Consider the following 18,323-nt stretch of genomic DNA (forward strand, 5'->3'; position numbering starts at 1 on the left):
AGAGGAAGTACATTAGCATTCTCCCCCCCCCCCTTTCTACTAGAGAAGGTACATGCAATGCCATAATAGGTATTAACCCTAATTCAGTAAGATTTAACTTAATTAAATGAAGCTAATTTTAATTCCATAGGGTGTTTCAGGGTATTACAGGATACTGTATGCCAATCACCCCATTGTGTGCTGCTGTATTGACACCCACATGGGCCATCAGCAGGGCTGGAACCTTCAGATCCACTGCACAGACCTCTGCCACTTCAGTTAAGGGAGTAACTGTTAGCAGTAGAAGACTGTCATTCTCTATGTGGACTGATACTAGAGGGTGTTTGGATACTTTTATCAGTGGGTTTCACAGATGTTTGCAAACAGCGGAGGACTGGTGAGACTCAGAAGTCTTGGGTTCATTCCAGGCTCTGGAGAGGGGTATGCTGTACTGGGCACAGATTCTTTGGCCCATTCCTCCAGACATTTTATCTACATATAGCTTCGCGGAATAGAAATAATTGTGTTCTATCACCTTTCTTTATTGGCAGTGTGTCTCTGTGCTTGTGGAAGCCAACATGTACTGTGCCAGAAAGATTTCAAGGATAATATTGCACGTTGCAAGAGTTTTCACGCTTTCACAGTTCATAAACAAAGGTGTAAAACTGGGACAGTAGTCAAGTGAAAGTATTAAATGTGTAAAGCCCTTTGTTATCAATATTTACCGATTTCCCTCCCTCCTCCCCCCTCCAGAAAATGTCTGGGTTTTAAAAAAGACAGTAAGAGGGTTTTACCAGTTTAATTTTTTTTTTCCCACCGGAAGTTTGGCTTTTGGGGACTTGGGAATTTTTCGTGGGGGAAGCAGATGGGGCTCTGTCAGGGGGCGATGGTAGAGGTGGTGGTACTCCTGGGCTGCAGCCTTCCTCTCCTCTCCTCTCCTCTCCTCATCCTGGCCCTTTGGCATGACTCTGTTTGCTTCCTGTGCACAGGAGGGGAGCAGGGAACTGGGTCGTGGCAGCTGAGACCACCTGGCCATTACATGGAGGGGAAGGCTTCCTCACCGGCCTTTTGGTGCATACCCACCCTCTTCCCCAGTACCCCTCTTTCTCCCCCCCGGGGGAAGGTTTGTTTTGTTTACCAATTTTCTCCCATTTTTAAATAAAACCTGGGAAATTCCTGGGAAGCTAAAATTAAAAACCAAAACCAAAAGGCCTTCTAAATGAGCCATGTGTAAGAACTTGAGTTGTGGAGCAACACTAGTATTTCCATAGTGTAGGCTAAAAATACAGCTATTTATTTTGGAGAGACAAGGTGAGTGAGGTAGTAACTTTTATTGGACCAAACTTTTTCGTTGGTGAGAGAGAGAAGCTTTCAAACTACGCAGAGCTCTTCGTGAGTTCTGAGAGAGGTACTCAGAGTGTCACAGCTAAATACAAGCTCAAACAGATAGATTAGCATAAGTAGTAAGCACATATTCTGAGGGACCATTTATGGTTAAGTAGCCTATTATCCTGGGACTGACATGGCTACAACAAAATTGCTATTTATTTTGGGCATTCTGTGCCCAATTTTTAACACACTTAGGTCTCCCTCCATTAGCTTGACTTAATTAAAACTAATCCATCCACTTGAAATTTCATAGGAATGATTTTATGCCAATGTGAAAATGATTTGGGGCTAATTGGGCAGGGTATTTGAGGGACAAGATGGCTTGAAGTATGCAGTGATCTTCTAGAACATTTTCCTATCGTGGTGTGTTTTTTTTTTTTGTTTTTTTTGTTTTTTTTGTCCCATGGTAATTCCACAAGGTTGGCTCAGATAAAAATTCCAAAATTTATTTAATCTCCAAACCTGGTGCCAATGATAGTTGGGGAGGTTGTTGCTGTCATTATTTAGCTGTTTTAAAGCATTTTCTGCATAAAATACAATCTCTGGAGCCACATGGAGCTAAGTATGGGTGGCTACAATGCTGGGAAGATAAGGTAGGGAACTATGTGGGCTGGGTGGGAGGTGTGTGGTTTTTTTAGTTGACAAGTGAGAGGGATAGTACTGAATGGGTGAGATATGGGGCCAGTATGGACAGTGAAGGGGCCCATTAAGTAGAATAGATACTGCTCTCATAGATAAATTCTTTCCTCCTGCTCCTTCTATTCCCTCTCTGTAGCTCTATCAACAAAAAATGTATCAGTTACTTAATGAGGGTGGAAAACATTGAACACTAGCAAAAATGTTAGTCACTAAAGCACCTTTACTCTGCCCCTATATCACTATTACCATGATGTATTAAAAGTAGAGAGAACCCTATTTTCAAATGTTTTACTATATTACTGATAGGAAAAATAAAGGTGACCTTCAGATAACTTTTTTCTGCTGCTTCATAGTGTCTATAGAAGGACAGAAAGCATGGGGATTTTTTCCTTTTTTTTTTCCTTCTGGTGTATTGTTAACGTCAAGTTTGGTCCTCTCTTGTTTTATGAGGGGGTTTCTGATAGATGTTGATGACGATAGGTTATTGTGAGCCCTAATACAGTGAAGGAATGATGGTGAAGAATCTTTGGACAAAGCAGCTTTTTGTTAAATGTTATTTTTCATCGAAAATAAAGAGATCAGTTTAATAGTAATAAAAAAACTTACTTCCTCTTTTCAGTTGCTCAGACCTCTCTTGGCTCTATTCTCTAGTCATCAGTCTTCCAGCCTCACTTCTTTTTTTGGTTTCTAGCGAAGAAACCACCTGACTTATCCACAGCATGTGTCACAGGGCCAGTTCTTTTACATCAGAAACTTTTTGGGAGAATTGTCCAATATGGTTGTCCTAAATGTGGTCACTTCTGGTGAAGTGAGTTTTTTTTTTTTTTTTTTACAGTGACTGCAAATAATTTGCTGTGGCAATGCAAAGACAGGTGCCTTTTAAGTACAACAGTTGCATACAGAGAGATGGTCAACAAGAATAAAATAATACAGTTACATCGCTTGAAGGTGATTTACAAAGGGGGGGGAGAGGGATGGCCTTTGTGCTGTCCCCCCCTCCCCCCCTTTTTTTTGGTAGTATGTGGCTTTAGAAGAAAGGACTCTTTAAATCTTCTCGTATCACGACTAAAGCATGATGATGGAATTCTATATAGTGTTTATGAATATGTAAAACCAATGAATTTGTCCCATTTATAGACAGAAGATGGGCTTAATGTTTTTTTTTTCCTTAGGCTGCCTCGCTCTTCCTAAACTGAATTTGCAGTTTCTGACTCTTCATGACTACCTTCTACGGAACTTCAATCTCTTCCGCTTAGAGTCTACATATGAGATCAGACAGGACATTGAGGATAGTGTCAGTAGGATGAAACCTTGGTAATATTTCTGTATTAACTAAAACAAACCAAACACCACAATGTAGGAAGTAGCTAAAGCTTTTGGGGGAATAAATAATTAGTGACATCTATAATATAAAGTGGATACATTCATCTAAGGGCTGGTCCACACTAACCCCCCACTTCGAACTAAGATACACAACTTCAGCTACGTGAATAACGTAGCTGAAGTTGAAGTATCTTAGGGTACGTCTTCACTTACCGGAGGGTCCGGCGGCAGGCAATCGATGTTCTGGGATCGATTTATCGCGTCTGGTTAAGACGCGATAAATCGATCCTGGAAGTGCTCGCTGTCGACGCCGGTACTCCAGCTCGGCGAGAGGAGTACGCGGCATCGACGGGGGAGCCTCCCTGCCGTGTCTGGACCCGCGGTAAGTTCGGACTAAGGTACTTCGAATTCAGCTATGTTATTAACGTAGCTGAATTTGCGTACCTTAGTCCGAAGTGGGGGCTTAGTGGGGACCAGGCCCTAGTTCGAACTTACCGCGGGTCCACACGTGGCAGGCAGGCTCCCCCGTTGACTCCGCGTACTCCTCTCACGGAGCAGGAGTACCGGCGTCGACGGCAAGCAGTTCCGGGATCGATCCAAGAAGATCAATTGCTTACTGCCGGACCCGGAGGTAAGTATAGACGTACCCTTTGTAGTAACCAACTGTTTCCAGTTGTTACAAAGGTATAAATGTGGTGTTCCATAATCTCTTCTAAAATACTGTTTCACGCAAGATTAATCTTCTAATAATATGAAAATATATTTTGGGTATGGTTGCCCATGAAGAACACTTGTGACCACTATGTGCTGACTAGTATTCCTTTAGTAACATTAAGACCTTATTTGTGTTAAATGTTAACCACAAATTTCACTGTATTAACAATTGTTCTTAATTGTTGATCATTTGTATCAGTGTTATGGATGGGGAGTACTGGTGGGATTTTCACAGGTACTCAGTATTGGCCTAACTATGTTCCCACTGAAGTCAAAATGTTATCACTCACTTCACTAGGAGCAGAGTTACACCGGTGCTGAGTGCTTTTGAAAATCCCACCTGTATATGTCACCCGTACTCTTTTTCCTCTCTACGTTTTCTGTAGTGCATAGGGTGTAGTCTCCCTTTCATATCCATTAAATCTTTCTGTGGTGTTCTCATCTTCTCGCTTTCCTTGGATGACTTCATTTTTGAAATGTCATCACAAATTTTACCTTCACACAGGAGGTGAGAGTATGAAATTAAAATGTGTTAGTTTACATTATATGTTGATTATTTGATACAAGATTTGCTAAAATTTCGTGCTTTTAAATTCTGGAATTCTCCTTCCTCATATTTCTCAAAAATTGGAGCTGATTATGTGATTTTTAAATTATTCAGCAGTTTAAAGAAAATCTGAATGCAGCAATGGTTAATGGCTCTAACACAACACTGATTTTTTTTTTTTAATTGTTTTAGGAAATCAGAATATGGAGGCATTGTGTTTGGTGGATGGGCTCGAATGGCACAACCCATTGTGTCTTTCACTGTAGTAGAGGTGGCAAAGCCCAACATTGGTGAAAACTGGCCAATGCGAGTACGAGCAGATGTTACAATTCATTTGAACGTCAGAGATCACATCAAAAATGAATGGCAAGGTGCTCATTTTTATGTCAGTAATGAACATTCCATGCCCATCATAAATACATACTATCAGAATTTGGGATAAGTGTAGAGCTCTCATAATATTAGTGTTAAAGTACCCTGATCCTGCTCAATATTATGGCGCAGAAGTAGCTACACTATTAATGTTGGTATGCAGAGTTCAGTTTTAACAGGAGATTTAAACCTTTATTTTGTAAAAATCTAATTAAAATATTTAAAAAACCCAAATATAAACTTTATATAGTCAATATTTTTATGGTGCTTTGAAAAATAAATTGATATAGAAAAAATAAGAGTTCAAAAATCACCCTAGTGGTTTGAACTTTCCACAGCCCTAAGAGTTTTTACGAAGTATTTGGCAATAGGCTTTGTGATTGTTCCATAGTAGTCCTTAAAATAAAGCAGGAAAACTTCTGTAAAGTGAAACCCTAGGATGCGTTGTCAGCAGTTTTTCATTGAACATGGGACCTCTGGACCTAAAAACCTGATCCTCTGTTGCCTGAGCTAAAAGAACTAGGTCTGTTAGTTCCATCAGTAGCAGACTCAAACTGTTTTATGTGAAATGACAGCCATTCTCCATCTGGGCAAGGCAGAAAGGACCTGTTCCTAACCAGTCTTCCATTCTCTTTATTCTGGCTCATGTACTTATAGTCAGGTCTCTCCCTCAGCTCTGCAAGGTAAAGCCCCACTACATTTTCAGCTTTTCACCTACCACTACAGGATTCTACAGTAATCTTTCACTCTAAAGCGTTCTTTTTTAAAGAACCCACTTAATTGTTTTTCGTCCTGTTCAGAAGCTGTCCCCTTTCTGATGTGTACATGTGGTGCTCGCCAAATTAACAACCACAATTTAAGCCATTGTCAGAACATATTTTCTACCTTTTTGTAGCTGAGTGGTAGTTGCATAAACCTCTGAAAATAAAGTTTGTCGTGATGGCAACAGTGCCCTGATCTGTCGTCTGTTCGTTAGACAGCTTAGAGCTACACAAACCAAGGAAACTTGGCGCAGGCCTATACTACTACGTTTTGTTGGCATAACTATGTTGGTTAGGGGTGTGAAAAAGCTACACCATCTAGCCAACATAGCTATGGCGGCAAAATCCCCTCTGTAGACACTCTAGAAGCTGATAGACAAATGCTTCTGTCATTTAGCTAATGTCATTTGGGGAGGTGGAGTTACTATGCTGGCAGAAGCACTCCTCCTTTTGACATATGCTATATCTAGACAAGGCCTGGCGGTCACTTTTGCAGAAGTAGTAGTTGAAAATCTTATTTATGTTTGCATCTTTGTACGTACTGATTTAGAGATGCTTATTGGCATTGACTTTGAAAAGAGAATATGTCTCCAAAATAAAAATTGTCTATATCTATACTGTTGTTGGAATAATTAACATGAAAAGGGAAAGTGTCTGCAATGTACGGGGTAATGATTTTACATAAGATCTGCCTTCAATATTTATTTTTTTTAAAAAGCTTGCCATAATATTCTTTTATATTGTATGATTTACTTTAATGGGATATCAAGATGGAAACCTCCATAGGTCACTTTAAAATCCTCCAAAACTCTTGAGAAATCAAGAGCCCTCCAAAATTAAAATTGCAGGATTATTCAAGTGAAAACTACTCAACTGGATAAGCACGCTGACAGCAAGCCCAACATGTACCTTCTATGTTACACCATGGCACCATTCCTCTTGTAAAAGTAATACCCTGCTTGCTAACAAGAACAGAGTAGACAAATAGTGTGGAGAGATGGTGTAGCCTGCATGCTGGTAGTCTCCTTTTGTTAAAATTGTGGAGCAAATCTGATCCCTTTTATATTACAATGGAAAGGTGATGGGCTTTGACTTGATTAAAGCCAGTGTTTTTCTGGTTGTGCTTTTTAATATTGTCAGGAATTGCCAGCTGGCACTGTATATCCTATGTTTCCTAGTGTAGTATCAGTAGGCAACACTACGTGCTTAGGGAATTACACTTGCGTTGACCTTGTTGGCAAGCTGCATAGAAGCAATTATTCATATTCTGCAGTGACATTGACTGATAGTCCTTAAATTCAGTTAGAGCAAGATCTGTTAAATATGCTAGAGTTGGATAGTGTGTTGGCTATGTAGGCTGTCACATAGCACAAATGCTAAATGCAGAACATGCAGTAAAATGGATTGAGTTTATGGCAAAAGATATAACTTTTGGATTGTGATATGAGTTTAAGTCCCAGCTCAGATGCGGCTTTGTAACATAGTAGCTTCTCGGTAGTATTAATAGATACACCTCTACCCCGATATAACGCGACCCGATATAACACAAATTCGAATATAACACGGTAAAGCAGTGCTCCTGGGGGGCAGGGCTGCGCACTTCTGCGGATCAAAGCAAGTTCGATATAATGCGGTTTCACCTATAACGCGGTAAGATTGTTTTGGCTCCCGAGGACAGCGTTATATCGGGGTAGAGGTGTATTTCCATATTAGGTTTATTGTTGTCACATGGAAAGGATAGATACCTTCTGTACAGTTCAGTAAGCCAACAACAATGGTTATGCAGTTTCAGATATTTCTGATCAATGACCTATTATTGACTATCAATGGCAGCATGGTAAAAGATGGACTAGAGTATTGTCTGAAAAGCAGGATATCTGATGTATGCTGGACGTCTGAGAGGTTTGTGCTAGGAACTCAGACAAGTCCCTGAATCCACACTATCTATTTTAAAAAACATTCTGCAGTCCTGGTCTCTCTCTTCCCTGATGTCTCCATAGATGGATCTTTCTTTTACATTTTCTTTGCAAAATAATTCATTCTAACTATATTGTCTAAAGCTCCCCTGTTCTGTCTTTGCTTCTTGTTTTTTTCCATTTCCATCTTGTTTGTTAAGCAGACTCTTTCCAGAAGTCATTACTTGTATTTTTTAATTAGATTTTTTTTTTTAAATTGTTCTCTGATTACCTAACCATTTGGTCCAGTCTGCATTGGTTTTAGAGTATTTATTATTTGCATTACTGTAGCACTGAGGAACCTTAGTCATGGACCAAGACCCCACTATGCCAGGTGTTGAACAAACACAGAATAAAGACCGCCTCTGCCCCAAAGAGCTTACAATCAGAGTATAAGACAAGAGACACCAAATGGATATAGAGAGGTGAGGGAGTACAAAGAAACAATGAGACAATACTAGTCAGCATTATAGGCAGTGGCCTTTAACAAGTGGCCTTGTTGACAAGTTTTGTTTTTTGTTTTGTTTTGTTTTAATGGGCATCATGACAAAGGAGAGATTTTTGAAGGAGGAAAATTATAGACTCATAGAAATATAGAGTTGGAAGAGACCTAGGTAGGGAACTTACTGAAACCCCTCTGTAGAGCACCAAATTTTCCTTAACTTTCTATAGAATTTTATTTAAAATGTCTTATATAATTATCCCTAAACTTGGAAGTATTCTAGCCTAATTGTAGTATCAAAGATAGATTAAAAAAGACTGTTGATTCTGTATCCTCTAAAAGCAGGAAATAATCCCCCAGTACAAATTATATTGACCACTAAAAGGATATGACCCTTCATTTTAGCCAAAAGGTTAAAAAGAAGCTTGCCTGTTGTACACCTTTCCAATTGCTTGTTAAGGAACAAACACGGCAGTTGTTGGTGAATAAACCAAATAACTCAACTTTTTCCTGTTTTCAATCAGGTCTGCGCAAGCACGATGTTTGTTTTTTAGTTACGGTGCGTCCAACACAACCTTATGGCACAAAGTTTGATCGAAGGAGACTTTTTGTTGAGCAAACTGGCCTGGTGTACGTCAGGGGATGTGAAATCCAGGGCATGTTGGATGATAAAGGACGTGTCATTGAAGAAGGTATGATGATGATTTTTAAACTATATATATCTATATAATCCTTTGGAACAAATAATGAACCAGTCTATTAGCTGGTACGAATTGGTCTTTGTTTTTTTAGAACAAAATAGACCTATTTCTGAAAACATTAGAAATGGTATGGAAGCATGCCAATAAATCATACTTGTAAATATGAGTTTCAAAGTGAATTTGTCTTAATTCTGTTTCAAAAATGATTATTTTTCTCCTAAAAAGTGGTTCTTAATCTGCTTTCAACACTGTTTTCTTGTTTTAATCTACTTTTGATTTGTGTTTCAAATATAAACAGGACCTGAACCCAAACCAAGACTTAAAGGAGACTCAAGAACATTTAGAGTATTTCTGGATCCTAACCAGTATCAACAGGACATGACAAACACAATCCAAAATGGAGCAGAAGATGTCTATGAGACATTCAATATAATTATGAGGAGAAAGCCAAAAGAAAACAACTTTAAGGTAAGCTACATTATAGCTGTTCTTAGGATAATAGTTACTGAATGTGTTGAGTTGGAAGAGTTGTTGAAATATATGTACTATATGTCATTGACTAAGATTGGTGGAAAAAAGCTGGCTAGAATTTATTTCCCTCAACTGTTTAACAACAGTGTTGGTGCTGGATTAAAGAGTTTTGGGTCCTGGTACACAATGGCAATTGGGACTGCCCCCTGAGGTTGGGGAGGGGAAATAAGGTCCAGTCCCCCAGAGTGGGAGGCTTCCAAGTGGGGTTGGATCCTGCCTCAGGGTCTGGGTGTCCTGAGGGTGGGGTGGTTGGAGTACAGACCCACCCAACACTCACCCCAGAGCAGCTTCTGTCCTGCAGGGCTGGGCTGGCTCACCTCTCTGGCCTGTTGGCTCTTGCCAAAGTGTGCAGGTGGGGTCCTGCCTCCTTCCTGTCCCTGGGTTTTTGTGTGTGCAGGTGTTTTTGTTGCTCCCCCCGCCCCCTGGTGGTCGGGCTCCCTCTGAGATGGGGGGGTCTCTGCAGGTGCATTGAGTGCATGTTAATTTGGGTGTGGACAGTATGTTAAATACAAAGAAAATTTTTAAAGATGCATCTTAAAAATAATAAATGCTAGGAAACTTCAGCCAACCTCTGAAATGAACCTATACACAATTGAGAGGGTAATATTTACTGAAAGTCTGTTTATAAGTTTGACTACAAATATAAAGGTCACAAAAAATGGTGCAACTAGAAAACAGTACTGAGAAATAGAGCCCTGCGTGGATACACCATTTATATTTGGGATATAAAGCAGATATCCACAGAGCTGCAGGGCTCTAGTGACAACGAATGAGACCAGCTGTGCCACCCCCTGCCCTGCCCACTGAGGTGGGCATCAGGCTCACCAGCAGGTGTCCCTGGTCATGCTAGCGTGTGCAAGCGTCTCGCACGCTCCCAGACAGGAGATGCACACGACTGTGTGGAAAGGAGGAGTGGGCTGGGCGCTGGCTTCTGCAAGCAGCGGCCCAACATGCTGCTGCTTTCACCGCATTATATCCACGGATATAAATTGTGTATCTGCACAGGGCTCTAATGAGAAACCACTACACATCTTGTGAGATCATTCCCTTCTGCTTTGTATGCACTCTGTATTCTAATTTCCATTGCCTGTCACTCTTTCAGAGTCTCATAAAGGTCTGTATTTTGCTTTGTATTCCATCCACAACTTGACTGAGTATAGCGATAATAAATAAATAATTAAAAAAAGTCAGCTCATTTAGTGGGATAAGCATGCAACTTTTCGCCTGAATGATGGGACCCACATAGGGAAATAAAATGACTGAAACCAAGTCACTGTGCTGTGGTGGGGATCAGGAGGGGCCACTACTCTCACATCAGCACAGGAATAGTCACAGTCACTCAAATAATTTCACTTGATTCACCATCGTCATGTTCTTTGTAGAATTATGAAGGGGCACTCCATATACTTTATAACACTCTGATATAATCATCTTCAACGCACAGTCAACCTGTGGAACTCCTTTCACACAAGGCAGTCAACCTGTGGAATTCCTTGCCCCAGAGGATGTTGTGAAGGCTAAGGCTATAACAGGGTTCAAAAAAGAACTAGATAAGTTCATAGAGAATAGGTCCACCAATGGCTATTAGTGAGAATGGACAGGGATGGTGTCCTTAGCCTCTTTGCCAGAAGCTGGGAGGACAGGGGTGGATCACTTGATGATTACCTGTTGTGTTCATTCCTTCTGGGGCATCTGGCATTGGCCATTGTTGGAAGACAGGATACTGGGCTATATGGAACTTTGGTCTGACTCAGTATGGCTGTTCTTATGTGAGAATCCATGTGTCAAGAAAAGCTCAGGGCCTGCTTAGTTTTGGACAATCCGAGTATTTTTATGTTTGAAGCACAGTATTGATTTTTCCAGCTTGTTATACTGTAAGAGCTTCTTTGTCCTTCATTATGTCTCCAGTGCACATGTGCAGTGTTTCCTTTTGCTCTTTGCAGTCTTATCTATGTCATCTGTTGTTTTGCTTTGGACTTGAGGTAATGTTACATCACTTATCTGTTCAGATTTCTTATTATGTATCACTGCTTATTATCTCCACTTGTTATTTCTTCCACTTTATCCATGTTTTATTCAAGTTCTGAGATTTAGTATTGACTTCTTCCAAAAGCTTGAGGACCTTTTCCGGCCATTCTGTTGCCAAATAAGGATGTGTGTCTTAGGCTACTGTTGGGAAGAGGTCTTGTGGCTAAAAATGTGCAGGTTAGCCATCTTTGGCTAATCTACTCTCCGAAGTAGGGAGGTGATTCCCCTGCTTGTGTACAGATACTCCTGCTAGCACAAGTATAAATAGCAGTGTAGCTGTGCTACCATAGATAGCGGCAGCAGAGGCATAGCTGAGCCGTGCCCAGCACAAACCTATGATACAGCCCTTGATTTATCTCTTGTACAGATTCTCATTGTTCAGAGAATGTTAGGATAATACAAGAGAAAGGAAACTATTTTAAATCTTAATTTCTAGCCATTGTGCCATGAGCACAAAGTGCTGAAGGGAAACACATCTTAGTTCAGCTCTTTTCTACTTAACATAGTTTTTGTCGTTTTAAATAAAAGACCAAATTGAGGAAAGAATTCTCATGAGAGTGCATTTTGTAGGAGTTGACCTATTGCTCAACATCTCAGCTGCTGCTGCTCCAGTTAAGAGTGAAGGTAGCTTCCTGTTATCAGTTGGATATTCAAACACCTTCAGATTTGAAAACAAACAAAAAAACCAAAACAGAACACTAAGTTATGGTTTTTATGTACATTCCATGGCCAAAGCGCATGGTGCAAATATAAACCGAAGGGAAATTGCCATTGAATAGATATGGTAGGATTCTATTGGAAATATTTATGTCCATGCATTACAAAGTTGAATGAAATTCTAGTTTTCATAGGGGATTGTGGAATATGATCTGTGAAGCTGCTTAAGAAGGGAGGCAAAAAGATCCCGCTCTTTTTAATATGATATGGAAGAGTGTATCTGAAATGAAACAATGGCTCGTGACTCTTTTTTTTTTTTAAACTATGCTTACAATTGCAAAGCAAAGCACTGAAAAGTCAGAACATTATTAAATTAATGTTTGCAGATGAATTTTTGGCATAATAGCAGCAGTTAATTCCCCCGTCTCTGTTGTGATGCAAAAAAAAAATAATAAAACAAAGTTAATTCTGAACTGTAATGGATACTTTGGTTTGTGTTTGGCAAAGGATGGAAGTGTAGTTTTTCGTTTTGTACAGGGTATTTACAACCAATGGACAGAACAAAAAAAAATCAACTGCACAAAGCCTTACTTGTTAGTTTTCCTTAATTTCACATTTATTCAATTAAGCCAAAACAAATAGTTAGCTGTTAGCTTTTCATAAATTGGAGTACAGATTATCCATATCTATTGTATATCTTCTCACCAACTTCAGCCAGTTAACAGAAAGCAAGGTATTACTCTAGAATGATTAATGTTAATAATGTGTCAAGCAGATGGAAGACAGCCTGATTTTTATGCTGAGCCTGCCGGGGGGAGAGCAGCCAAAAAAACCTGTTCAGTGTAGTAAATTAAGCAAATATGACAGCAGCAGAAGTGCGAACATAATCGGATTGCTAGATATGATAGTCAGCACTTCTCTGTGATAGGTCAGCAGTGTTATCTTATATGGGTTATCTTACCAAGTTTACATGTCTGTGCATTCATCAAAGTAATATTTAACGTTAGGGACATATTTCTACACTTTCCACCCAAAGACTGAATATAACCATTTAGAAGGATAATCTAGGATATCCCTGTGTAGTAATTAGTTGTACTGCTTCTGAGAAATAAGATCTCACTAAGTTCAAAATTATGCAAAACCACACAATCTATTCCCTTCTTTCCCCCATCACTAAGTATCATCATCCTGTAGATTTGACATTTGTTATCTGTTTTTGACTTGTGTCAAAAGAAGTTTGAGGAAGCATCGAGGGCATCATGTACTGGCATCTCTGTGAAGTCATGAATATAAACTAGTCCTTAACTTTACAAGCTCTTTCGATTTGCCTTTTGAGTTGCTTGTTCTCCTGATATCGTGGGCTATTTAAAGTTGAGGGAATTGAAATAAGTATTATAAATTGACCTACTCCTAATATGTATTTAAATTGCTTTATCAGCCAGGAAACCTGTCATTTATACCCAGAATGAAATTCCAGATTTTTCCTGCTGATTTGTGCTTTTCAGTTGGCTTAAACCTGTGAGTGCTTGTACTGTGTGTATTGTATGCACTCAGATGATGCTTAGGAGGGCAGACAGCTTTACACAGCTCATCTGATTTTGCTTTTTGAGCAAAGGACTGGTTTTAGATTAATAACTCTTCAGGGACACTGGTACTAGACTAAGTGAGTTCTGAAAAACGAATCATCCTGAGGGATCTACAGCTCCAAAACGTACAGTACCTGAACAGTGCTCAAGCACAAAATTACGTAGTACCTCAGGTTAATGAAACGTTGAATAGGAAGATCAGTAGTTTCTAAATGGAACAGTTGTTATAAAAATAACGGTATCACATCCTTGTGTTCCCAATTTATTCCTGGTCTGTAACTTGTATCTCAAAATAATTTCGTGTGGTTTTTGTTTGTTTGTTTGTTTCCATGTTTTTCTGCTTCTGACACCTTCCACATCCATAAGGATTCTGGAATAAGAACTTCCTGGAAATTTCGATGATGATGTTTGAGGCAGAATAAAATACAGCATGCCCATCTGTAGATACAGTATATTTGCTTTGCAGCATTGAGAAAAGAAAAGTGCCATTATTAGTAAATTCAGCATATAATGGTCAAACACACAGGATACAGAGTTATAGCATCAAAGTGCCACTTTTAAAGAATCACACTTCTGACAGCTCTGGCACTTCAGTGATGATGATGATGATGATTGGTGGCACTGTACAGACACCATTGTGAATCAAATAATCCATAGTTTCATTTGGGTTAAATTAGTGCTCACTAATGGGATAGTTCAGTATTTAGACTGTTCTGCTTGAATACTGACATTTTATTGAACAGGCTATGTAATGACATCAGCAGAAAATATAGCAACTGATTCAATCTAACCAAACACCTGTCCGTGGAAAATAACTTTTTTTTTTTTTCTCGGAAACACATTGGGATGCTGGGGTACTTCAGAGAGTTAATCTTCAGTTTGTTACATTGTGATGATAAAAGATGTCACCTTTACTGATTCATCTTCTGTTTTGTCACTCACAGGCTGTTCTGGAGACTATTAGGAATCTGATGAACACAGACTGTGTGGTTCCTGATTGGTTGCATGACATCATCCTTGGATATGGAGACCCAAGCAGCGCTCATTATTCAAAAATGCCAAATCAGATTGCTTCTCTGGATTTTAATGACACCTTCCTCTCCATTGATCATTTAAAAGCCAGTTTTCCTGGATATAACATAAAAGTAACTGTTGACAATCCAGCTCTACAGAAACCCCCTTTCAGGTGATCTAAGAATGTCAGATGTACTTGGTCTCAGACAGTCTGAACAGATAATTCTCCAATTAAACCATGGTATAAATCTAAGTCATTTCAGTTTTATTCCTAAAAAGTACCATAGTGAAGCTGGTACCGGAAAAGTAAGTCAGTTTAGTTCAATGGCTCAAGTATGTTCTTTTGCCTGAGAAAATAGCTCATAAGAGCTGCTATTGAAATTTATTATTAATATGTAATATTGCAGTGGCATCCAAAGGTCAAAATTAGGATCAGGATGTCATTGTGCCACACCCTATACAAATGCGTATGAAAACATTGTCCCTGACCCAAACAATTGACAGTCTATAGGGGAAAGTGATATATGAAGGGTGGGGTTACAATCTGTGTGTGTGTGTGTGTGTGTCGCACACACACACATACATACACACACACTGATTGTATATTGTGTGTGTATGTGTATGTATATGTGTATGTATATATATATATATATATAATATAGCTTTTACATTTGACATCTTTTCTATCATAAATATAAAAAGTGTCAACTCCTTCCCATCTGTCAGTCTAGCTATCATTTAATTAGATATGTGTTTTGGCATACATGAGTCTTGAAGGATGTGAAGTGGGGGGAGAAAGACAGTACCTTATGGATCTGTAGTGGGCAATGTAGAATAAGGCACTCAGACTACTTATTATTTATTTGTATTGTGGTTGTGGCTGGGAGCCTCAGTCAAGGATCCAGGGCCCCATTGTGCTAGGCACTGTACACACACAAAATGATAATTCCTGGCTCGAAAACCTTACAATCTAAGTATAAGGTGATGGAATAAGTTGGGGAGAAAGGGAGGTGCAATATAATAATGGGACAATATATGTGTGAGAAACTATATACAACCAGTGGGTGAGGTGCAAGATGATATGTTCTAACACAGTGATTCTCAAAACTTTTGTACTGGTGACCCCTTTCACATAGCTCGCCTCTGAGTGCGACTCCCCCCCCATACATTAAAAACACTTTTTTATATATTTAACACCATTATAAATGTTGGAGGCAAAGCGGGGTTTTGGGTGGAGGCTGACAGTTCACGACCCACCCACATAATAACCTCACAATCCCCTGAGGGCCCGACCCCTAGTTTGAGAACCTCTGTTCTAACATCTAGAAATTGCATTCTGTAGTTTCATTCCAATAAATCTCAAAATGCCATGTAACCTTTATTTTTAATTTCTCCTGGGAAATGAATTGTAAGGATTTCCTGTCTTTTTAGCAGAATATAAGTCATTAAAGTCTTTCAAAATGCTGCTTCATCTGTAACATCTGATGATAGATGTGTAGTCCCTACACAAAGAGAAGATGTGAGCACTTATTGCCTATCACAGATTTTTCCTTTGATTTACACAGCACTTGCCACAAAAAGAAGCCCTCTATCTTAATTTATTGCCCCATTACATTGTAAAGATATTTCTTACTAATATGCTGTACCATGAAGAGGTGTCTGTCACAATACAATATTAAATGGAATTGGAGGATGCAGGAGCTCTTTGTGCTAGTGTCATAAAAATAATGTAGGCAATCTGCAAAGGAAACACTACTACAAGGAGTGAGGTATCACCAATGTTTACAGAAGAGTCCATTGCTTCTGTTTGTAGAGTGTCTATTATTTTCTATCATAAATTTGTATTTATGTTGACCCCCACCTACATCTCTGCTCCCCCACTCCCTCTGTGCTATTCCATACTATCTCACCTTACTGTTTGTTCATATTATCTCTTTTTCCAATTCTCTATCTTCTACCCCATGTCTTATGACTAGAACACTTTCCCTGTCCTCATTTGCCAAGTACACGTTCTCTCCACCTCTATATTACTCCTTAAAACTAACCTCTTCAACCAAATCCTTTTGTGCCTCATCAATAATCCCACATTTTCTCTCTCCTGGATTGTTGTCCTATTGTCTTGTCTTGAGTAGAGCTGGCCGAAACTCTGGTTCTTCTTCGAGTGCTTGCTCATATCCATTCCATTAGGTGTGTGCGCGCCGCGTGCACGATCGTCGGAAGATTTTTACCCTAGCAACACCGGCGGGTCGGCTGTGGAGCCCCCTAGAGTGGCGCCTTCATGGCGCTGAATATATACCCCAGCCGACCCGGCGCCCCCTCAGTTCCTTCTTACCGCCCCTGACGGTCGTTGGAACTGTGGAGCGCTGCTTAGCTGTTCTCCACTCTCCCTAGCTTAGTTAATCATTCGCAGTTATAGTTATAGTTGTAGTTCTAGTTAAATAGTTAAATAGTTTTTAAAGTTGTTCTAGTTGTTATTGTAGTTCAGGGGATTAAGGGGGTCGTCTCCCCCTTTCTCCCCCGGCCGCGGGGCCGGGCTCATGCCCAACGCTCCCGGCTTCAAGCAGTGCGCCTCCTGCGCTAAGCCTATGCCCACGAGCGACCCGCACGACTCCTGTTTGAAGTGCCTGGGAGAGTCCCACCAAACAGATAAATGCAAGATCTGTAAGGCCTTCAAACCAAGGACCAAGAAGGAGCGGGACTTTCGGCTCAGGCAACTCCTGATGGAGGCGGCACTTAGCCCGGACACTCCTTCTACGGGCCAGGCTCCGACGCCTAGCACCTCGGTGCGCAGTGCCCCGGCGGCACCGGCTATGACGACCACGCGAGTGGTCCCCCGGCACCGGACCTCGTCGGCACCGCAAGCACAGCAAGTGCCTCGGCGCCGGTCATTATCCCCAGGGCATAAAAAAGCCCATAAGACGGGGACGTCCATGCCGAAGACGCCGGCTCCCCCAGTGCCGGGGGTAGAGCCGCGTCCGCCGGTGGAGCAACGAAAACAGGTGCCTCCAGCACCGTCGACTCCGGCGCCGAGGCCGTTGAGTCCGGTGCAAATAGCGTCTCCACCGAGGCCGGCGGTAATACAGTGTCTCCCGTCGACTCCAGAGACCTTCGCGGCGGCGAGAGACTTAATAGCTCTCACGGAGCCGGCACCGCCTCAACAACCGGCACCGACTGCACCGTTGACTCGCCCGGTCCAGTCGAGAGGGAAACCTGCCTTGATGCGCCCTCCATCACAAGGGCTAGAACCTCGGCACCGATCCAGGTCCCGAAGCAGGTCCCCACGCCGCTCGCAGTCCCGGCACCGAATATCGTCTCGGCACCGGTCGTACTCGCGGCCAAGATCTTCTTCGCGGCGCCGCTCTACGTCTCGGCACCGATATGATCGTCGGCACCGTTCGACATCCAGACGTAGTTCTCGGCACTGCTACGGCCGCTCCCGGCACCGGGCATACTCCAGGTCCTCGTCGAGGTCCAGATCCGACTCCCGGCACCGACGAGGTCATCGGCACCGGTCGCGGTCCCGGCACCGATCGCCGGCACCGCACAGAGATAGATCATCTCCGGACCGGCACCGTGCGGCACCGCAGCCCACGGGGATTGTCTCGACGCTCTCGGCACCGCCATGGCCGTCAAGATCGGTGTCTCGCTCCTCGGAGGACCTGTCGAGATCGGCATACCCCCCTCA

General features: G+C 41.3%; 1 protein-coding gene across 1 annotated transcript in view; it reads left to right on the plus strand.

Moving 5' to 3' along the window:
• Positions 1–18,323, plus strand: part of AQR (aquarius intron-binding spliceosomal factor) — a 108,234-nt gene that overhangs the window by 38,115 nt on the left and 51,796 nt on the right. Inside the window, exons 16-20 of the mRNA XM_005299972.3 lie at positions 3,180–3,321; positions 4,784–4,962; positions 8,646–8,813; positions 9,121–9,290; positions 14,569–14,810. Coding sequence (XP_005300029.1) covers positions 3,180–3,321; positions 4,784–4,962; positions 8,646–8,813; positions 9,121–9,290; positions 14,569–14,810 — 901 coding nt within the window. The remainder of the gene's footprint in view (positions 1–3,179; positions 3,322–4,783; positions 4,963–8,645; positions 8,814–9,120; positions 9,291–14,568; positions 14,811–18,323) is intronic.

The sequence above is a fragment of the Chrysemys picta genome, chromosome 4 (assembly GCF_011386835.1).
Source record: "Chrysemys picta bellii isolate R12L10 chromosome 4, ASM1138683v2, whole genome shotgun sequence".
In the NCBI taxonomy this organism is placed as follows: domain Eukaryota; kingdom Metazoa; phylum Chordata; order Testudines; family Emydidae; genus Chrysemys; species Chrysemys picta.